The sequence below is a fragment of the Cibotium barometz genome, chromosome 58, assembly GCF_041138505.1.
Source record: "Cibotium barometz isolate CiBa-2024 chromosome 58, ASM4113850v1, whole genome shotgun sequence".
Taxonomy (NCBI): domain Eukaryota; kingdom Viridiplantae; phylum Streptophyta; class Polypodiopsida; order Cyatheales; family Cibotiaceae; genus Cibotium; species Cibotium barometz.
In genome coordinates, this window is record NC_141103.1 from 10,164,889 (window position 1) to 10,188,778 (window position 23,890).

At 43.4% G+C, this 23,890-nt stretch overlaps 2 protein-coding genes across 2 annotated transcripts in view; one reads left to right on the forward strand and one right to left on the reverse strand.

Annotated features, from left to right (window-relative positions):
* The window catches only part of LOC147605885 (uncharacterized), a 32,900-nt gene extending 14,399 nt beyond the window's left edge, over positions 1–18,501 (reverse strand). The window contains exons 1-2 of the mRNA XM_086792543.1: positions 18,280–18,501; positions 17,827–18,189 (exon numbers count right to left, since the gene is read on the reverse strand). Coding sequence (XP_086648669.1) covers positions 17,827–18,189; positions 18,280–18,501 — 585 coding nt within the window. The remainder of the gene's footprint in view (positions 1–17,826; positions 18,190–18,279) is intronic.
* LOC147605884 (MADS-box transcription factor 23-like) overlaps positions 1–23,890 on the forward strand; it is a 105,470-nt gene that overhangs the window by 43,112 nt on the left and 38,468 nt on the right. The gene's annotated exons all lie outside the window — the stretch shown is intronic.

The window sequence follows — 23,890 nt, forward strand, 5'->3', positions numbered from 1 at the left end:
CTTGGTACCTACGGAGGATACCTCTTCTTCAGAGTTTGTGCATTTTTTTGAGAGTGAGCCCAAGCTTTTGTGATGGCTACACCGACTTCTCTTCATATGTTTGCTGAGTTTGCCAAGTTGGATGGTTCCAACTACACCCTATGGAAGGTGAAGGTGAAATCTGCCTTGCATGGTGTGGATCTTTGGGATTGGCTTGTTACACCAGCCAATGCCACCCCTCCCACTCTTGCTTCCGGTGGTGCGAGACTTAGGCACAGATTGATATTTGGCAGTCGAATGATCGATAAGTTTTCTCCTTCTTGATGTTGAATTGTCACGACGTTGTTCTCTCTCATGTGCATACAACAGATGCTGCACATGAAGTTTGGAAGGCTTTTGCCGATCTCTATGAGATTAAGTCTCCACGTTATTGGATTTTGGCGTTGGAAAAGCAACTTATGAACTTATTAGTTTCTACGTTTCCATCTTTATCTGCTTTCATCTCGAAGATGAAAGATCTCCGGGATGAGCTTGCTGTTTGTGGCAAGGACATCCTTACAGAGGATATGGCTATTCGACTGCCCTCCAAACTTCCAGAGAGGTTTGATGCATACTTTCAGTCGTTGGTTTCTTCTCCTCGTCCTGTTCCGGTTACTTGGGAGGAAGTTCTCCCCTCCATTATATGCAGATTGAGTCCCACTTTGAGGAGGAAACTGGCACTTTTGGTGGCCATGATGGAGCTATGGCAGCACAAGATAAAGGGAAGACTCAACAAAAGAAAGAAAAAGGGGGTTTTGACAAGACTTCCAAGGATTCTGACAAGGATAAAGACAACAAATCTTCAAAGAATAAGGACATTGAATGTCATTATTGTGGAAAGAAGGGTCACAAGTCACCCCAATGTCACAAGAAGAAGCGTGATGAAGCAGCAAAGAACTCTTTCTCAATGGCGGTGTCTCAACCCAAGAAGGATGATGGCATTCTTCTCTTAGCAGGTACTCGGAGCATACTTGTTCTTGTGAGTTCTTAGTCACGGTCTTGGATTGTTGATAGTGGTGCTACTGCTCATATGACACCCCATCGAGATTGGTTCGAGGACTTCACTACTGCCAGATTAGGCGAGATCACTCTGGTGGGTGACTCTTCTATGCCAGTGCATGGTCATGGCAATATCCCCATCTTCCATTCTGATGTAACACACGGAAGCTCTGGGTAGTCTTCTTTCAGCCCTAAACACTCTTGGAAACCCTCTAATGCAAAAATGCAGGTAGAGAGAGAGTAGAGAGAGAGAAAGAAGTGCTGGAAATTCAGTATAATCTATGGTACAAAAAGGGTACATGTCTGCAGCCATGGGCTGCAGACATGTACAAAAAGGGTACATGTCTGCAGCCATGGGCTGCCTTCATAAAAAGGTGGTTAGCACCAAAATCTATCCCCTATGGGACCTCTAAGGATCCAAACCCCTAGTGGGATTGAATGAATACAACGTGGAGCACTAGGCCTTTTTATATGGGTCTTGGACTCCCTTTTTTATGCTGGCCAGCGTCGGCCAGTTCCATGTCCATAAACGTTGCCCGACTGGATGATCTACTTGTCCATGATGCGCCTACTGCCCCCCTATGTACTAGTTCAGCCGACCATGGCTATGGGCAGCCGACACCTCCTTTCCTGTAGTAGCTGACACATCTCTTGCCTTGCTGATGTCAGCCGACTGCTTCTTCCATGCCTTGCTCCAAGTCCTGCTCCATGTCCACCTTAGATGCTACACCTGAAGCTCCTACATTCTGGTTCTACCTATCTTCTACTAGTTCATGGTCTTTATCTGTTTGCCTCTTCTGGATCTAGCCTAGAGAATGTCCATGGCATCTGTGATGCACATGACATCCATCTTTGCTAAACTTCATGACGGGAATCCAACCTGCTCTTAGATGACTCTCAACATCCCAATCCTATCCCGAAGTCCCTCTGTCATCATCCATCCCTGGCAAACCTTTTTCTTTGAAAACCCGGCGTGTTCTCCAAACCACTCTGTCTCTGATGAAGATCTATGCATCTGGTCTTCCTCTAGTCCCCACAATCCATTCCTGCCCTGACTCTGAACACCGTCTTGATCTTCATTCTTGGAACTGATTCTGGCACTCTCACATCACCCTTGGAGGATCAACCTCCCTTGGGACCGTTACCTGAGAACGTATCTGGCTCACAAAACTGCCATCCCCATCTGGCATTGTGGAACATGACCAACAAACCTCCTGGGAGTTCTTCCCGCTTCTGTGCTCCTCGCCTTGGGCTTAGAATCCGTGTACTTTCTTGTACCTTGGACCTGTACACCATCATCTGGGACTGAATCAGTGTTTAGCTTTGCTGAGCGTGATGCTCTGATACCAATGTAACACCCGGAAGCTCTGGGTAGTCTTCTTTCAGCCCTAAACACTCTTGGAAACCTTCTGATGCAAAAATGCACCATCTGATGCAAAAATGCAGTTAGAGAGAGCGTAGAGAGAGAGAGAAAGAAGTGCTGGAAATTCAGTGTCTGCAGCCATGAGCTGCCTTCATAAAAAGGTGGTTAACACCTAAATCTATCCCCTATGGGACCTCTAAGGATCCAAACCCCTAGTGGGATTGAATGAATACAACGTGGAGCACTGGGCCTTTTTATATGGGTCTTGGACCCCTTTTTTATGTTGGCCCACTGCTGGTCGGCTAGTTCCATGTCCATAAACACTGCCCGACTAGATGATCTACTTGTCCATGATGCGCCTGCTCTGCTGCTGCTATGCTGCCCCCCTATGTACTGGTTTAGCTGACCATGGCTATAGGCAACCGACACCTCCTTTCCTGCAGCAGCAGCCGACACATCTCTTGCCTTGTTGATGTCAGCCAACAGTCCTCAGCCGACTGCTTCTTCCATGCCTTGCTCCAAGTCCTGCTCCAGATGCTACACCTGAAGCTCCTACATTCTGGTTCTACCTATCTTCTACTGGTTCATGGTCTTTATCTGTTTCCCTCTTCTGGATCTAGCCCAGAGAATGTCCATGGCATCTATGATGCACATGACATCTAACAAGGAGAAGAGGTACTTCTCTGACATTCTATATATTCCAGATTTGGCTTTTAGCCTTTTGTCAACACCGAGTGCTCTTACAGCTCAGGGTGCGGAGGTGATCTTTTCTCATTTATGAAATTACCATTCATGATAAAGCGACTGGTAGCATCTTGGCTCAGGGAGTCCAAGATAGTGGTCTCTACAAGTTGACCGCTCTGCTTTCTTTTGGTGCTTCTTCTGCTCTTTGGCATGCTCGGTTTGGCCATTTGAGCTATCAACTTCTGCAGTGAGCTTTGAAGGATGGGTTGGTTGAGGGATTATCGACCATCAAGGCTCTGGCTTTTGCTTGTTCCTCCTGTTTACAGGGGAAGCAACACCGAGCCGCCTTTCCGAAGGAGGTGACACACAGATCTTCGACATCACTTGCTCTCATTCATGCAAACTTATGTGGTCCTATGAGTACCGCGTCTTTGAGTAAGGCATTGTACATGCTGGTGATGGTGGAAGACTTTACGAGATATATGTGGGTTTTCTTTCTAAAGACCAAGGATGAGACTTTTCATCATCACTTCTATGATTGGAAAGCTGAGGTGGAAAAAGAGACCGGTCACTCAGTCAAGGCTCTCAGGACACCGAGACAGAGAGGGTGAGTTCACATCCCAGGAGTTTCAACAATATTGCAAGACACATGGCATTCAGAGATAGCTTACTACATCATATACTCCATCACAGAATGGAGTTGTCGAGAGGAAGAATAGGACCATTATGGAGATGGCCCGTGCTATGCTTGAGCATTCTTCATTACCTCGACACTTCTGGGCCGAGGCGGCTTCCACTGTTGTCTACATTTAGAATAGGTCTCCTACTGCTGCTCTTCTCGACAAAACTCCATATGAGGCTTTCCATGGTGAGAAGCCCTCCGTTGTTTATTTCCGGATATTTGGGTGTACGGCGTATGTTCATGGATGTGCCTAAGGAGCACTGCTCCAAGTTGGACTCGAAGTCTCAGCGCATGACTTTTCTCGAAAATAGCACTGTGTCCAAGGCATATCGTCTTTATGATCCTCAGGCCAGTAAAGTTGTTGTGAGCTGTGATGTGGTGTTCGACGAGACTCCTACATCTTCAGAGGGGGGTGGTGAGCTTCTACTTCCTTCACCTCCATCTCCACCTCCTCCTCCTCCTGCTCCCGCTCTTTTTGTTACACCTCCAGCTGAGGATACTCAATCAGATGATGATGACCCTGCTTCTCCTCCGGCGAGTTTGAGTAGATCTGTACCTGGTTGGTATTATCAGATAGTTCACGATTCTGGGTTACGTGAGATTCCTTCTACTCTTCCACCTGGCTCTCTTCGGCGTTCTTCCAGAGTTACACGAAAACAAATTCATGAGGGCAATATGTTTGTTAATTATGCTCTTATGTCTACTATCATTAACAGTCCTTTTGATCCCAATTCTGTGTAGACGAGGCTCTTCCACATGAGTCTTTGCGTCATACTATGCAGGCAGAGTTGGATGCTATCGAACAGAATGGCACTTGGATTTTGGTGCCTTGGCCTCTGCAGCGTAAGGTGATTGGTGTGCATTGGATTTTCAAATCAAAGTTCCGAGCTAATGGCAGCTTGGACAAGCACAAGACGAGGTTGGTTGCCAACAAGCATTATGCTCAGCACCCTAGTGTCGACTTTGATGAGACCTTCGCTCCGATGGCCCGGATGACTACCATTCGTACCGTTCCTGCACTTGCAGGACATCATAGATTTCATGTTTTCCAGATGGACATCAAGTCGGCTTTCCTGAATGGAGAGCTTACATAGGAGGTTTATATTGATCAGCCGCCAGGATTTGTTGTTTCGGGCAAATAGGATCATGTGTATTGGCTACAGAAGGCTTTATATGGTCTAAAGAAAGCTCCGCAGGCTTGGTACCAGCAGATTGATGAGTTCTTTCATAAGCTGGGCCTGCACCGTTCTCACGCAAATTCGAACCTTTATATCCTCCTAGGTTCTTATTCTGTACGGATCCGTTTTGTTATGGATGCTTTGGAGATAGAGTTTGAGATGATGGATCTTGGCCTCTTGCATTATTTTCTTGGCTTTGAGATTTGGCAGACCGTGAAGGGCATTTTCTTCTCTCAGCAGAAGTACACGGGAGATTCTTGACAGATTTCAGATAACTGGGTGTAAACCAGTATCTTCTCCTATATGGTTATTGGTGAGAAGCTTTCTTCACTTGATGCTTATCGAGGGATATCAGGGATAGTATCGGGTTCTCATTGGTTGTTTGGTAAGGTTAACCTACTCCCGATTGGACATATGCTTTGCAGTCAGTTTATTGAGTTCCTTCTCATCCAAACCCCGTCAGAGAAGCATTGGCAGTGTGCTCTAAGAGTTCTTCGATACTTGCGTGGCACCCTGAATTTTGGCATCTTTTATGGCCAAGGATGCACTCTCAAACTGGGCTGGAGTTGTGTTTTTTCACTTGGGTCTAGAGCCATTTCTTCGAGCAGTTAAAAGTAGCCTACTATGGCACTTTCCTCTACCGAGGCGGAGTACCGTGCAGTTTGTTATGCTGCATGTGGAGGCAATACGGTTGCGGAGATTATTGGAGGAGCTCGACTGTCCTTCGATCAGATCTACTCTTCTTTGGTGTGACAATCAGAGTTGCATCGCCATCGCCAAGAACCCTGTGTTTCATGCTCGTACGAAACACATTGAGATTCAGTATCACTATGTTCGTGAACAGGTTCTTGCTGGAGATTTGCATTTGGAGTATTGTCCTTCTGTCGGAGAATGCTGCAAATTTGTTCACCAAGCCGGTTTCTTAGGCTTCCTTGGCTTCTCATCTTCGGATTCTTGGAGTTTGTTCAGCATCTGTGTTGAGAGGGGGTGTTAGCACCTTCATCCCCAGATTCTGCTCTTTTATGGTGCCGATTTGGTCCCCTTTTGCATGGCCCTTGCTTGTGGCCTGGCCACCCTTTTTTACTATTTTTTTGGGATTTTTCCCAATCTTTCTGGCATTTACCAGTCAGCCATGTCCATTAGCCCCAGTCGGCGTGTTTATCAGCTCCAGTCGGCTAGCATTCCCTCACCATAAATAGTGGGTGCTAGCCTCTCTTTTCTCATTTAGTCTTGTACATATTTTGCTCTCTCACTTATGAGACTATCTGTGTCTCTTGCTTGGGACTGTTTTGCTTTAGTATATTCAGCATAGTTTTTTCCATATCTCTCTCTCTCTTGCACTCTTTGTTCAGCACATTCTAGTGCCACTCTGCTTCCGCTCTGTGCACTCTTTCATTGGCGTTGAGCATTGTTGCAGGTTACAAGAAAGAGATCTACTATGATAGTGTCATGCGGTAAAGAGCATTGGGTGTTATTGACGAGAGGCATAGGTGCAGGGATTGGTGTTGGATGGACAACAAGGTCGAATGGATTGTCCAGTTCTAAGGATCTAAGTGCTACTAGCCAAATGATGTGTGCATGAAGAGCGGTTCAATGCAAACCGACAACTTTACAAGGATCTCCTTGCAAGGTGATTTGGGTTTAGACACAAAGTGATTTGGGTAAGTCTCAAAGCTGATTTGGGTTTAGACACAAAGTGATTTACTTTTAGAGTCTTTAAATTTTGAGCTTTTAAACTTTCTCGATAATCTACTTGCAAATAATCTACTTGCAAATAATCCCACCTGTACAAACTCTACCCTCCGATTGGTGTGCTCTACACAATCAACGGGGCCAAAATAAACCATAACAAGAGGATTTAGAGATTTACCGGACAAACCTGTTTGTCCATGTTGATGGTCACGGAGTGGTTCACCTAAGGTTGTTTTTGATGGATTGTTGTCTTTGAGGTGGGCTTGGAGGGATAGTGGTGGGTTGGCAGTCGTGGGGTCACGCGTTGTGTTGGAGGGTATTGATGGGAAAACTTTCCCACTTTCTCACGCGTTGTCTTCTCTTCTTCGGCTTCTTTTCTGGTTGCCTCATTCTCGAGCTTTTTGTTTGGCTTTAATTGTGTTGCCAGTTTTTTGGGTGCTAGTTGCGTCTTTGCTTTCTTAATTGGCCTTCTTTCCTCACTGAGTTCGTGGCCTCGGGTGCTTGTTCATTTGCCGCTGGGTACTGCCTTGCCGGCTACTACTTGCTATGCCGCTTTATTTACTTACAGCAGTCTTCTGTGCTTGCAGCCTTTCTCCCCTTTGGCCGTTGCGCTTGACCTCCTGATTTTTTTCCGTCTTGTCCGGCTTGTTCTTTGTTTCTCCGCTTTCCGTTTGCTTGCTTGGTTGTGCACCTTGCGAGTGCTTTGCTTAGGTGGGCTTTTCTAACATCTTGGCCTCTTTTTTGGGCTGTCTTTCTTCATGTTGAACCCGACTTCGTTGGTGTTGGATTTCGGCCGTCACTCGTTGGGTATTCAGTGTGTCTGTGGGTAGGATCCAGTATGTCTATGGGCTTTTCTGGGTGTGGGTTGCTATGAATAATAAGAAGTAAATAATGCCATGCCCTACCCCCTCTCTGCATCCTGGGTATATCTATCTAGGGCACACCTGCGGGCATTGAGTGTAAACAAGGTGATGGCGGCAGCATTGGATGTGTGCGGGTTCTGGACGTTCAAAGGAGCAATGGGCGGCAGGAGTTTGGAGCTGTGGCCTGTGACGTGGCGGCACAGATCCAGGTTCACATGCCTACGTGGCAGCCTGCACCTGTCCACCTCGCCCACAGCCTGCCCTCAATCCGTGGTCGCCACACATGGCCCTTTTTTACCTTTTTATCATTGGGCTAGACTAGGTCCACGTGGGCAGCCAGTCTGGTGGTATGGGACACTAGGGCACACTATGGACCTCAGGCTCGGGGGAAGTGAGTGTATGTCCGAGAGAAGAGTTGATAGGTACGGTTACGAATCTCCGGTTCGCTTTTGTAACCCTAGAGAAGAGTTGATAGGTCCGGTGGTTCAATTTGCGGGCTTTTGTAACCCTGTGCTTTATGGTTCTTTAATCCTTGAACTTGGTCATGAAGTGTTACTTCTTGTGACCAATGCCATGTTTGAAACGGTGCAAGACCACTTCTTCCACTTAATATGATTAATATTTGGTCTAGTAAATTTTATCATTAAGTAGTGCCCGCTCTCTCTCTCATTGATTCAAAGTAATTTAAAAAATATTTTTAGCGTGATCGTCCAAATCAGTCACAAACGTTAGCGAATGCTCTCTATCTCCATCGATTCAAGATAATTTTAAAAAATATTTACAGCATGATCGTCCAAATCACAGACGTCGTCTCTCTCTCTCTCTCTCTCTCTCTCTCTCTCTCTCTCTCTCCAAACTACAGACATCATCTTTGTCTTAATTCAAACTATAGAGATCATCTCTCTCTGGATACACCTTTTTTTTAAATAAAAAATGAACATTTCTGATTCGCCATCTCCAAACTACCAGTGAGGCAGATTGAGCCAGTTAGGAAAAAGCCTTTTTATAGACTGTTGCAGAGAGAGGTGCTTGCTCCTCTCTCTCTCTCTCTCTCTACATCCTCCTCGTGTCCTCCTTTCGGAGAGAGAAAGACGAGCCTCCTCATGTCTGCCTCCTCCTACTCTACGGCTCCTCCACCACCTACTCGTGTGTGGAGAGAGAGATGAAAGAGAGGCAAGCTTTTATAGCCTCCATCCAAACTCTCGAGCCTTTCAAAGAAATCCTCACCACCTTCACCCCCCTAAGGTTGCTCTTGCACAAGAAAAATAAACCTTATAATACCACCCCCTAAGGTTCCTCTTGCCCATACATTAGGAAAATTCTGGACTCAAAAGAGGGCTGTTTCAACAATAATATAATAATAGACACATAGATTGAGTGACATGTAATCTACGAACGAGATTCACCGGTGGTGGGACCTCTGTACAAACCCACCCAAAACGTGGAGAAACTCTTATCTTCATGAAATATTAAAAAAAACCATCACCTTGTCTTAAAATATTCAAAACCGTTTTTTTGTCAGAAACTAACGCAATAAAAGAATGTTTTCCACATTCCTGTGTTAGACGTGGAGCACTAAAAAATTCTTTCCACCACCCCTAGAACTAATGAAGCTTGAATGCTTGGAATAGATAGATACACATTCTCCCGGTTATTCCCTCAACCTGGTTCCACTTTTGAATCTTGAAACATCTTTGGCGCCCAAAAGAACACACCGTCCCTCATTTCATCCTCCCTCCTTGATCCACAAAAGCGGTTAGCCCAGTCATCCACTTTCTGCTACTTCTTCTTTCTCATACGTCTGTTAATCTATCATGGCACCCGAAAGTGGACTGAAACGAGCAAGGAGCAGTATCTCATGTGTTGTGTTGTATAACATAAAAGACGAGAACGAAGAATGGATTCCCCAAGTATACAGGAAGTACTCTTGGGTCACTATGCAGCCAGGAAAACAAGGCCACTACCGAGTGAAGGGAAAGGCATCTGAAGACTTGGCCAAACATTGGAAAGGAAGGATCCTTGACTTTAAGATGGCACCAGGAGGGAAAATTGTCAAAGAAGTGTTGATCCAGCATGTATTCATGCAAAAAGAGATCAACGTGGGACCATTGGAAGGACTTCTAAGACACAGACCACATTGTAAGTGCTTGTGTTTTGTATTTCAATGTTACAAATAAGGTGATTGATATACATTTTTCTGCCTTGCACAGATTTGTACCCATCCAATCTTCAGGAGTGGGAGCCTGCACAATGCTTGACGGGGTTCTTGAATGTCGTACATGGTGAGGTGGGGGAACTTCAATATGAAGGTCGTGCACCAAGTGATCTCGCAAGAAGTAGAACATATTTCTATGACTCATTTTATACCTTGCCCACTCAATCGAGTCGACATGGAAAGTTGGAACGTATTCCGTTGCCCGCACTTGATAGTCCGGAGTGGCCATTGCTTGACACAGAAGTGATAGAGTCATACAGGACCAAAATGTTTAATGATATTAAATGTGCTATGAAGCCTAGCATTGGTGCAAGAAATGTGCACTTAAGTTTGTTTGTTCCAATTGCATGCTTTGTTCATTTATTTTCTGATTGTAAACAATTGAGAAAAACTAGAACAACTTTTGTGTGCAAAGATGTAGATGAAGCCTGGCTTGATCATTTGTTTGACAAAGGTTGGAGAGTGAAATCATCAAAGGGAGATGATTTAATCGAATGTCGATTGAACACCTCCAACATTGCATTTCGGTGAGTGTTAAAACATTAAAATGTATTTTTGTGAAACAGTTACAACGCTTATTTGATTATACTCGGAAAATTATCCTAATGATATTTTGAAATCAGATACTATATTGCCAGGCAACATCTGTGCATGTCATTTACTTATAGAAGGTGGCGATGGATCAACAACAACTGGGAAAGCATGGACCAAGATACAAGAGATGGCAGCCACTCTTGCTTGATAGATATAGTTATGATTCGACAGGGTCACCCATCTTTGACATTGGAAGTGGAAGAGAATTGGACTCTCGAATATGTTAGGAAGGAATTAAAAGTAGCTATTCAGAATTCTCCAGATCAATTTTGCTTCAAGCTCGATGGTCGGAAGCTAAGTAAAAGAAGAGAGCATCAGATCATTTGTAAAGATGTTGCAGCCCCACATGAATTGGAGGCACTAGAAGATATATGATGTGACCATGTATACGGTGACAATGTATTTTCCATATGCAATAAACTTATCTATTCAGAACATTGCTTTTGTAATGCTTTACTGTTTAAAACAATGTAATGAAGGCAAGAATTCCCCAATTGAATTTTTATGTACACAAAAAAAGGCTTAAAGTAAGAAAGCAAGCAGTGAAGGAACACAGTAGCAAATTTGATCCTCTGATTTTCAAATGATAAGTGTATTTACATTTGATGTTCTCTCTCCAATACATGTATAGCTGCATATTTACAAACGTACATTTGTTGGAAGAAGGAAAAAACTATTTATTGCTGGAACCCATAGGTATCGGCTTCAGGATGGAGCCAGGGCTCTTCTCCCAAGTATGGAGCCCATGTAAGAGGCTCAGGGGGGCCTATCCCCCCTCGTGGATTGGGCGGGATGAAGTCCACTGGCCCGTCTGGAGGCATAACTTCAGCGACCTCAATCAATTTCGCAATCGTTTCCTCCCTAAACGTTTGGACGTCTAGGTCCACGTAGCGAGACATTGATGGAAACTGCCATCACAATTCATCAAGGCATAAATAAGATCAACATGACAATATATAAGAAGATAAACAAGAGCACAAATGCGTATGGGAGCTGAAAATGCTTACATCCTCTGAAGGGAGCTGAAAAATGCTTCGTAGTAGCAACATTGCATTAAGTGCAACCCTCCACCCACAGCTGTAGCCATCTTCTTGTTTGGGGACACTAACCCTTCGGATGGTCGATCGATCCAGGGTGTCGATGTCCATGCTGAGGCTCTCGTAAGCTGCCATTAGTTTCCTGACTCCACTGTAAACAGAGACCAATCATTATCCTGATCAATCCGGACTTCTAACCCAAACAATAATATGTATCTTAATGATTTTACTTACAGCAAAACATTTCCATGGACACCAGATGTCGAATTTGCAAGGTAAATGACATTTTCTTGCACGTCGACTAGTAGAAGACTCCAATGGGAACTGCACAATAGAATTCTATTAGTTTCAATCCAAAGGAAGCACTATATAACTCGTGTACGGTGATTCCTATAAACATCATGCGATAGAGAGAGAGAGAGAGAGAGAGAGAGAGAGAGAGAGAGAGAGAGAGAGAGAGAGAGAGAGAGAGACAAACTCACTTTTCATGATATGCCAAAAAAAATACTCGGGCATCGTCCAGCTGGACCTCCCGAAACCAGTTCAGCACATCGAGGTACGGAACTGACTCTACTAGCAACAGTGTTGAGACCAGTGAATCAATCTGGAACACTCGTTGCTATACATCCTCGGGCAATAGCGAAATAACAAAACTTCACAAGGAAACATATCAAGAGTGAGGCATCAACTTTAAGAGCCAAGAATGAAAAATTGTGGGAGGACAGAGAAAAGAGTATACCTTAAAACACATGTGAGCACTTTGTCGTTGACTTCAGTTTTGGGATCAAACAAAATGTTGATTTCTTCAGCATGAATCGGGAAATAACATCTATGCTCTCTAATATTAAAGGGTACATAGAACTCCGGCAACAAAAATTGAAGCGCCTCCCGATTCATGGCGTGGAGTGCGCGAACATTTTCCCTTTTTGTTTGCAATGCAAGCATTGCAGCTTGATGTTCCCTTTGAGCGCTTGTCATTAAATTTGCCCGAGTCTGATGCTCATGATCTGGACCTCCCTCGGTCACCTCTTCAATTCTCACTTTTTGTACAGGCCGGACATCCAAAATTTGTAACATTCGTTCATCAGTAAACGTAACTGGTCTAAGTGACTTATCGTATCTGAAACGAAGGGCTATTAGGCTGAAAAAATCTTTGTTCATTACTGTCACCCTGTGTGCGTGGGCAGCAAGAACGTAACTATCTAAAAAAAATTCGATCATCCAATCTTCTGTGGCCTCTTGCAAGCAAAACAAGGCCGATGCCTTCCACCTAAACAAAATTCCATTCTGCTCACAAATTCTCCTGGAAAGGCAATCTGGGAATAGCAGCTGTCGGGTGCTTCATAAACTTTTTAATTTCTCGCAGGGCTGCCGAATGCTCTGCGAAACGCCTGAGTCTAGGCTGCGTTTTGGACAATCGGGAAGGACTGCTTGATTTTCTTGATCTTGAGGCTTTCAGAACGCCCATCTTCTTCCCAGTAGATGAGGGAGCTGCATTGTCAATGGGTCTAGCTGTATGCCTTACACGAGCCATCTGAAAACGCAAGAAAAAGTAGAAAACTTTGCTATTCAGTAGCACATGATTAACAATTCACCATAAAGCGAGAGAGGGGGGCCAAGTAAGCAATATGCACTTCCTCGCGTTATGGTGAATCCATTCACCATAACGAGAGATGAAGGTCCACAGAAACACAATAATCCTTCTCGCATTATGGTGAATTCATTGACAACAATAAGAGGCGGATTATCGTGCATTCTTTGCGCTTCGATCTTGCGTTACAGTGATTTGATTCACTAAAACGCGAGACTAAGAGCCAGTCAAATCAAAACAATCCTCCTCGCGTTATAGTGAATCGATCTACTACAACGGGAGGAGGGTTCTCCCGAATCTCTTACCATTCCGTCTTGCAGTTTGGTGAGTCGATTCACCATAACACATAGAGCAGTATTGAGATTCTAATGACTCATCGTCTGCTTTACGGTGAATCGAATCACCATGACGCAGGGCAACAGTCGAAGAGAAAACAATGGCAGGGGGCAAACAGTCGAAGGAAAAACAAATTAAATCAAGTATTATACAAGAAACACAAAACAATCAAGTAATACACTTTCATCACATTCTATGAGTGGGAATGGATGGAGACTGTCGTGTAGGAGGTGATTTAATTGACACCAATAAGAGGTGGATTATCGTGAATCCTTTGCCCCTTGGTCATGCGTTATGGTGAATTCACCATAACGCGAGTCTAAGGGCCAGTCAAAGCAAAACAATCCTCCTCGCGTTATAGTGAATCGATTTTCGCGAATCTCTTACGTTTGCCTTCTGCCATGGTGATTCGATCCACCATAAGACATGGAGCTTATTGAGATTCTAATGGACCGTGTGCTTTAAGGTGAATCGAATCACCACGGCAGAAGGCAAACAGTCGAAGAAGAAACAATGGCACAGGGCAAACAGTCGAAGAAAAAACAAAACGAACAAGAAATATACAAGAAACTTACAAAACAATCAAGTATTATACAAAAACTTACATTTCTTGCGTGTGAATGGATGGAGACTGTCGTGCAGGAGTTGGAAAGTCGGTTCAGTACTGTGGCGGTAGTCGGAAGTCACCTGGAGGCAAGCAGGAGGACGGACAAGGCAAAATCGATAAGAGGACGAAAAGGTGGCGTGATTAATGGCTTTGATTAGTCTTTAGAGCGAACACACGTGCTGGCGGGCTGCCAGGGTGACTAGGCGGCGCTGACGTGTCGTATAGCATTAAAAAGGGCTTTGATTAAACTTTATAGCTTGTACACGTGCTAGGTACACGGCGGGATGCCACGTGGCATTCATGTATTGGCGGGTGTAAACGCGGTGGTGACGTGTCACGTAGCATTAAAAACGGATTTTCTAGGATACTCATCTCATTTATTGCCTCTCTTGGAGTTCGTATTCTCATTTATCTCCCCACCAACGGCCTTTATCTCCATCAATGACTGACTATCTCCTCCAAACCTCCTTCATCAATCATCCTCCTGTATCCAACGTCAAAGACAAACCTCCAACCTCCTTCATCTCCATTTCCTGCGACGATTGTATACAATTCGTTTTCCTGGTATTTTTATCTTCTTTGTGCTTTTCTCTTCTTTTGTTATTTCGTTGTTTTGGTTTCAGTCGTGGAGAAATTCTTGCTTTGTCTTTTCATCGCGTTAAAGTGAATTGAAAACCTATGACTCCTCGCCTTATGGTGAATTGACTGCGAAGAAGTGTATTTTAATTCGTTTGACACCTCCTCTCTCAGTATGGGTACTGGAGAACTATCTTTATTTTTAATTCACCATAACGTTAGAGGCGTTGCCAAAGGATGATAAAGTCGTCATATTGCGGTGAATCAATTCACCATAACGCGAGCGAAGGTCCCATAGGAAGCACAATACTCCTCCTCGCATTATGGTGAATCGATTCACCACAACCCGAGAAGAGGTCCTTGACTTAGCTGCAATTTTATTTGCGTTAGGGAAAATAGATTCACTACAACGCGAGGAGGAATACCTGGATTCCTCTGGCATCTCCTCTCGCGTTATGTTGAATCCATTTACACCACACAGAGATTTGTTGTTTAAGATCGACTGTCTCTTGATTCATTGCCTGAACTAATATTTTCCATGTCTTTTCTACAGACTTGAATTCAGCCATGGCGCAAGTTCAAGTCGAATTTGATGTGGACGAAGAGATCAAAGAAACACCTGCAACTCTATTATATGACTTCCTCTACAAATGTCGACATCATGATTTGCACCCTGCAATTTCGTTGATGTTCAATAGCGATTTTTCTCTGGAGGATACATTGTCTAGCCATCATGGATACTTCGAAGAGGCAAAGCAAGAGTTTGACGAGCTCACAAATGAAGAACCAATGATGATTGATGGGAACAGTCACATTCATTTTAATCTCAAGGTGTCGCTGGAGAAGAAGCAGAGGTTAAACAGGGATTGGCACAAGGTGCCATGTGATAAGAAGAGAGCCTTGCTATGCCCTTTTCATAAAAGAAAGTGCCGCTTGATGGAATACTCCTACGCCTTCTTATGCTTCTTGCACATGGACGTGCAATTAACAGATGAAGAATGTACAGAGCCGCCTGCAAAAAATGAAAGTGAAGACACGATTTCTCGTCAGGCAAGTCCCACCGTTGAGGATGCTGCTGAAGAGGAGGACACTCCTCATGTCATTGAGGAGTTCAATGTTGTAGAAGAGAGGAAGCTCAGTTCGGTGGTTGATATTGAGGCAGTTAGAGAACAAAACAGTGATGTAGGTCAGCTTGTTATTGAATCAGATGACTCCTCCCCCATTCCAACGCCATTACTCCCCTCCTACCAAGTAGGAGATTCAGAGTATATATTGCTGACAGACATACAACGTGTATTTAACTTAAGGGAGGATCATTGCATAGCTTTCATAGCCCAGAATCTGGAGGTCGATGACAATTTTGTAGATGATGATGGGATAGACAAGTACCTACTAGTAGATAGCCATGTGAAAGACACCGAGTTCCTTTCTGCTACAGCAACACTAAATATGATCTATGCTGATGCCCTTAGATATGAAGGAAAAGATGCCACAGAGGAAGAGCTACAAGAAGCAAGGGACAGACTGAATATCACCAACATGGGAGGGTGTAGGGATGTGCCAAATAAGTCAGCGGAAACCGCGTTCCTAGTTCGAGCACTAATTTATGGCAAGACGCCTTGCTTGAAGCAGATGAGAACCAAGAGGTTAGTTTTTTTTTGTTGTGGATTTGGCTTTATCAACTTTGTCCTGAAATGTTTGGTGATGTTGTTTCTGGCTAATGCTCCTTTATTTTTTCAGTTGGAAATATATGAAGACACATTCCTCAAACGTGCTTCAGGCAAGCGTATGGCGGGATTGGGCCACGATTCGACACTAGGAATATATATACACCGCCTAAAATTCCCTCAAATTGTGATATTTCACACTAGCTACTCCAAGGACAATGCCAGTTTTCCTCTGATGGCGATAAAGACTTTATCCAGGTATTTAGGTGGCTATCACTTAAGGCTGAATGCAAACAAGGCAATACTTCTGGAGCGGCAAGCAGCTGTTCGAATTTTTGGAGAGGGACCTGGAGTGTATTCGTTAAGATGTAAATATTATTTAACATATGCTGCTTACGGGTTGGCATGTGGAATCACTGATCTTAATCTGTTGAGTGATTGCGGGAAGAAGCATCTTCTTAGAACAGCAAGGCCAAAGGTCCCTGTTGTTCCACTGATAGAGGATGAAGAAGATGATGCAGAAACGTCAACAAAAAAGGCTCGGCTGGGGGAAGTCTCTGTACCAGATTAACAAATTTAGATTGTTCCAGTTGCTAAGAAGTTTCGTCATATTTCTCAATACTCTTCTTGTTTACCATTACAAACTATGAAATGTATATATATTGGAAACATTTATATGGGACATAGATGAAAGCTCTTGTTCTTTTAAAATCTTTCACAGTTACATCATTGTTTTACAATATATATTTCAATGATCAATTTTCTTCCACACTCTGCCCTGTCTTTGTCGTTGTCTTAGCCATTCAGCATGATTCTGCTTTCCCTGTGAGGAGACATATATTGAACGTCTCCGTTCAGCCTGAACCTTTCTTATTGCACATGACACAGCTGATTCAGCATGTTTGATCTTCACACGAGCCCTCACTTGAATCCGCCTATACCACCACTGACATAGTTGCTTCATGGGATTACTTTTCTTTATTCCTCCTCCATGTTGAGTGGCCCTTTCATAGGCACAACGTGCTTGCCAATGAGATCTTTCCATGCCTTGGGTAGACCAAATCCCAAGGCTTCCAAACTCTTCCGCAAACAAGGTTCCATGTGCATGCAAAATGTGCTACAAATGCTCAACAACAACAAGACATTTAGTATCGTACAATATTTTTTGAACAACAAAAAATACTCAAAGCTGTAGGTTTTCAAGTAATTACCATGTATTGTGTCAAGTTTGTCGCACCCCATGCCTTTTCATAGCTAGTGTAGAACTCTGTCACAACTGCCTCAAATTTCTCAACATCCCCATCTTCAAACCTTGCTTTTTGCAACAAAGGTGCTAGGCGATCAAGTGCCAACCACGCTTTGGCCTTTGCCACCCTTGCTTGTCCTGAAGAGCCTCGGTCAGGTACAGCTGCATGAAGCTTCCTCCACACCTCAAAATCTGTACCCAGATGACCTCTCTGGGTATGATTAGATAAGAACTTTCTGGCTTTTGCACCTCCAAAACATGGTTTGCTAGGAACATTTCCGGTCTTCCCTGATCTTCTCAAGTCCTTCTCAATCTTCACTTGACCACAATGTAAACCTGCATCTGAAAGCACTTGCTCTATTTTTTTAATAGTTCTTTCACTCTCTACTACTGGTTTCATATTCCATGAAAATTCGATGTACATGTAGACTAGTTTCTCAATTATTCTAACCAGCGCATGCAAAACACAAATATGAACTCTGATCAAAGGGATAGGAAGAATTGGATCCCAAGTAGGATCCACTCCTGGAGCATCACGATTTGGGGGTTCACGCCTATTACTGATTGCATTTGGGCATTTCCATTCTCTCTCTTTTCCTCCTTTGGAGACACCTCGTTCGGTCATACAATACAGGCAAGGATACTTGGCCATTGCTCCTTGGGAAATACCAAACATGCATTTCAAGGTTTTAAGATCTGCAGCCAGGTGCCATTCAACCTCATATTCACCATATCCTTCTACATAAAGCTTTTCGCCATTCGACTGCTGCTGCTGGATAGTGGAAGGAAGCTCAGTCTGGTTGAAGTACCACTTCAGAATTTCATGGGTCTCTGTTGGAACCTGTTAACAACAACTGTTAGATTGTCTACAACATCATAACAAGAGGATAGCAACATAATATTCTTTATTTAAAAATGGATAGCACGTCACCTCAAATGCAGCCAGCCACCAAATCTCATTTTCGGATTGTACACTAAAGTGCTTCTCATCAGCATTACTGATACTTGCATCCAAAGCTCTATTCATTAAAGTAATGCTAACCCTTTCCAGCTTCTGTCCTTTGATCACCTCACTCTCATCAAGTTTCAAAACAAATTTCAGCCTTCCATTGCACTCATGTACACTGATGTCATAAAATTTCACCATAGCCATTTGTAATTTCCGAACATCCATGATGAAATTGTTGAACTCTGTAAGCTCTATAATTTTCTGTTCCCCGCTCTTTTTAGTCACTGTCAATGTGCTAGACACGTGACAAGGCTCTCCAACAAGTTCGACCATTCCCAAGTTGAGAATATTTCGAGCTTTGTTTACGTGAAATGGTTTTGGAATGGGAATTACTGTTTTTTTTCCAAGCTTGCAATTGAAACCCTCTTTTACTTTATTAAACAACATCCTGTAAGACTTTGTGCTTATACCAGCCATGTCACATATACCTTGTGCATCTGCTGCAGGCGTGAATGCTTCACTCACCTCCTACAAGGATTGCTTTGCTATGTCTGATCGAAGTCTTGCAAACTTAAGATGCTGTATTGCTGACTCCACGATGTCTTTTGTCAGAACTTTGCCAAATATATCAGAACCTTGCTCTTTTGGACCCACAACATCTGTGACCATCCTGAAGCAACAACGATAGCTATTTCAGTCCACCATTCATCTAACTATACCACCCCCACACCCAATCCCCCATCTCCAAGAAAGGAACTAAAGATGAAAATGAAAGTGAGTGCTCAAAGAAATTTAAGCTCAAAGAAATTATAGATCCCAATACCTGCAAGCTTTTACACGACGCTTCCATTGGCCACCTCCAACATTGAGTTCTTCCAATGGTTTGATCTGTCTCTTGCGTAATCGAGCACCTAATGGCGTGTCTTTCAAATATTGCAATTTTCTGTTGAACTTTTCAAGTTGTTTTCGAAGGTGTGCATTCTCACTCTCCAATGTGAAATTGTTGATTTCTCGAACTGCCAAAATTTCATTCTTCTCCTTAATAGTGTCCTGCATCTTACAAATAGTCTGCTGCAAATGATCAAACTCTTTTTGTAACCCAGCACAAACTTTTGCCTTGTCCTCGTTTGAAGCTTGCAAAGCTGTTGTGATCGATGCCAAGTAAAAATTCGTACCTTCAAGCATGGATGGCGCATGAAGTACAAATACTTTTCCATCCTTTTTCAAAACTTGCCGCCTTGAGAAGAAGAGAAAATCAAAAACCTCCCGCTCAAAAAAACTCGGATTTGGAGTGGTAGTGGTTGTGCAATCGGGAAGACAATGAGGGAGACAATGCAAGATGATGGGTTGCAGGGACGAAGTTCGGTTAGCAGAGTTGGATTCGTTACATTCAAAAGTGTAATGAAGAAAGAGAGTGGTGTCTTTTTTCAATAAAATAAGGCACCATAGTGGGAATAAAAAACTATACTCAAGATGCATTGTTTTGAATTAAAAAACACCCTACATGTCAGTTAATGAAATAAAGAACTCAAAAACGACGCACGTGCCCTCCAATATTATATGTGGATTTATTGGCTTGCTTTGTCCACATCACCATCCCAAGGGATCTCTTACAAGGCCCCTTTTTGAGTCCAAATTTTCCCTAATGTTAGTAAAACTTAAGCACGTCGAGGATGTCTATCTGAAGTTCATCTACTAGTCCTATATAATTCTTCAACAGCCAATCGGCAAAACACGAGGTGCATTGTCTATTAACTCGCTGGCTTGCTGGTACTCGAAACTGCGTAGTGACATCATTGATTTTCTTTATAATTGGGAAAGAACCAAGAAAAGGAGTCATTCAAGGACTCACTCATGTTGTTGGCTTTGAGAACCTTAGAAATGGTCCTCCCCGTCAATGAGTGAAAAGATATCCTAAAAACCAACCTTGTCAAGTGGCTTACAATGGATAATAAGAAAAGGAGTCATTCAAAATTGTTTATACTACTGAAAAAAATTAACCCCACTTACCTCAGTGGATGAAGAAAAAGATTCTTTCTTGTTTATACTAATGATAAAAATTATCCCCACTACCTTATGGTCAGTCAGATATAACTCTTGAGGATGTCAAAGGCTCATATGAAAAGATTATTGATTATGTATCTTTGTTTGATCATCCCTTTGTAGGTGAAGTGCCCTTGTGGGCTATAATACTATAGCAAAGTCATGGAAAATAGTGCTACTGATGATAGTCAAGCAAGTCATATTCCTATTGCCTACACTAGTAAGGAGGCTGATAACATAATCCAAAACAATGTCTTGAAAAGATCTAACTGAAATTGGTAGAGGTTGTATTAACATCTCTTCTTTATTGCCATGGGATACCTTAATCTCTTGGCAAATCAGACAATGGGCAACATATGTCGACATCCTTGTACATTGCTGGCTAATACTACTCAAGTTTCTCCAATGTCATGTGGAGAAGTGCATTCCTGTGAGACTTAACTACACAAAGGTGATATTTGTGTAAGATCCAACCATCATGCACTATAAAAGGTGATCTTTGTATAAGATCCGCTCATCATGCACTATAAAAGGTGATCTCTGTATAAGATCCGCTCATCATGCACTATAAAATGACATGGTCAGTCTCAAGCTTGTGTGCCCATAATGTAGTTCTTTTGCATATCATGACTAAGAAGCCTCTCATGTTGCCATATATATATAGGCAGTGATGTGTGTGTACACACTTAGGACCGCCGGGGCGCTTTTTCTCAGAAATCGCATCTGAGGTCATTTCGGGCTCCGTTTTTGCATTGCAAGTTCTGCACAGGTGTTTTCGTCATTTTCTGCAGAAATTTCGACAGTGTAATTTTTTACAAAACAGGCATACGTATTCTACTGTGGACCGTGCACGAGTTGTTTTCTGTTCAATCTTTGCTTCATTATAGGGCAGCTTTTGCATCAGTTTCAGTCAATGGCCATGGTTAATAACAGCAATGATGTATTTCACATGTTGTCTGCTGAAGACAAACTGGATGGAGACAGTAACTACCCACTTTGGACATACATGATGCAGCATGTTTTGGTTGCAAAAGGAGTGTGGAACATTATGCAGGGTATGGATGTACGTCCAGGTTTTGTGAATGTAGGATCTGTTGAGGATGTTGCAGGTTCTAGCAGCTCTACTATTACTGCTGTTTTACCCACTGCTGAACAAGCTCGTTGGGATGGTAAAGATGCACAGGCTCGTGCCTTGATTACACTTTCTGTCAAACGTAACATCACCCCACATATTCGTTCAGCTAAAACAACAAAACAGGCTTGGGATATTCTAGCTGGTTTGTATGCAGGTCGTAACGAGGCAAAAATCTCTTACATGCGTAAAGAGCTAGAATTGAAGATTTTGCAGGAAGATGATGACATGAATGTTTTTCTTGCTGAGATTAAAGATCTCAAAGAACAGTTGATTTCTGCAGGTGAGATTATTCCTGATCATTCTCTTGTGCAGACTGTTCTTGATGCTTTACCTGAGACATATTAGACTTTTGCTTCCACGTGGAGACTTCTTACTGAGGACAGACCTGATGTTATCAAGTATGATACTTTAGTCAACAAGCTCTTGCAAGATGCGCAGTCCAGGCAAAAGAGGGCCTGGCAACGTGCAATTGATCAAGCATTTATTGCTGCTGCCCAGTAGCAGAGAAGAAGTGGTAAGGCAGCCCCTTCCAATGTTTCTTCTCCTATTAGTAGGTCTGTAACTTCTTCTCCTTCCAACATGTAGCAACAATAAGTTTGAGAAGGCTCTTGAACACCATATTGGGGAATATGGGAATTTCCCAAGACTTTGGGACACATGGTCAAAACTTTGGATTTCCCATAACTTGAACACCATGAATCCAAAATGAGCGCTTTATGGCTTATTAGATCCCATTTTTCAAGCGCTTTCCAATGATAGGTCACATGATAGGGTTTTGAGAAAATTACAAATATGTTATCCATGTCCTCCTAGCGTTAAAAAATGGGAATTGGGAGATTCCCAAATTCACTAATATGGTGTTCTTGATAAAGGCAAGAAAAAGACCAGGTGCAACTATTGTAAGCTAAATGATCATGTCATTAAGAATTGCCCTAAGCTAAAGGCTAAAGAGGCAAAGAAGAAAGAGTCAAATGCAGCCACAATAGCGGATGCTTCTACAAATGTAGATTCTGCAAATGTTGTACAGGATCATAGAAACATGGGACGGGGAACGGGATGGGGATGGGGCAAAAGGCCGTCCTGGGGGGACGGTGGAAAAAACGGCAATCTGAAAACGATTGTTTTTTTGCAAATTTTTTTAACACACTTGATTTACACTTAGAAACCAAGACATTAAGCACAAAATTGCACCAAAAAGAGGAGAAATGCATAGTCGTATTAGCAAAAAACTATAATGGGTGCCGATGGCGTGATAAACAACAGTGAGTGTACAATGATCAATCTAAACAAAAATGCCAAATGGCATAATGAAAGGCCCAAGGAGGGTGTACACTCAAGGCAAAATGACTAAGTGCCAAGATACAAGATTGCTGGCAAAAAAGTGGATCAAGAGTCGAGAGTCGAGACTCTAGACTCGAGAGACTAGGCAAGAGGGTGAAGATCAATCGTGACCTCCTCAGTGAAGTCCTCCATAGGCTGGTCCTCAAGTGGGGGCGGAGGGGGAGGTGGGGGGGACAATGCCTCGGGCACAACCTCAAGCTCCTCTAAAATCTCGGCCCTCTGCTGATCAGAGATATGTGGGTCCTGCTGTGCCTGCTCCCATTCGGTGAAAGGATCTGCCTTCTTTGTCAAGCCCTTGCAAAGCATTCGCAAGTTGGCACTGACAAATACCAAATCATTTGCACGCTGTACACCAAGGCGGTTCCTCTTCTTAGAGGCAATGTGGCTATAAACTGACCAGAGTTGCTCTAGGCAACTGCTACTGCAAGCCTGTGAGAGTACGCGCACAGCAAATTCCTACAACTTTGGAGTTCTCGCACCATAATCCTCCCACCAAAGTGCAGACCCTACCTTGAAGCGGTCCGCCTGTGCATCTGCCAAACCAAAAGCCCCCCGCTTCTCTCTATAAATCTGCAATTGGTCCTTGGACCTTGATTGTGCAGCGATTCTCCTCACTAGTGTAAAGGCAATCCAAGGTTTGTCGAAGTCCTTTGCTCACCTCTTTGTCCTTGTGTTGCCCTTTGCCTTGAAACTCAGGATCAACAATGTAGGCAGCAGCATGGAGGGGAGAGTGGTAGGCTTGCCACCTTTTCAAACATAGGGATTTGACCTGTTTATAGTTAGGCTTGACTTTGAACATTGCTTTTAGCTTCTCTGTCATGCGATCCATTGCCTCGTACACTGTGCCAATGCATGGTTGAGTGGAATCCACTACCCTAAGGAGATCAATAATCGGTTGCACCATCTCCACAAGCGCCTTGGCCTCCTCCCACCATGCTGCATCATCCGCCCTTTCCCTGCAAAATTTGCGGACCGTCGTGGAAGCCTCTGAAGTGCGTGCAAACTCATCACTGAGGAAGAGTCCCCTCAATGCCCCGCTACATGTACACAAGCAGCCTAGCATGAGAAAGTTGA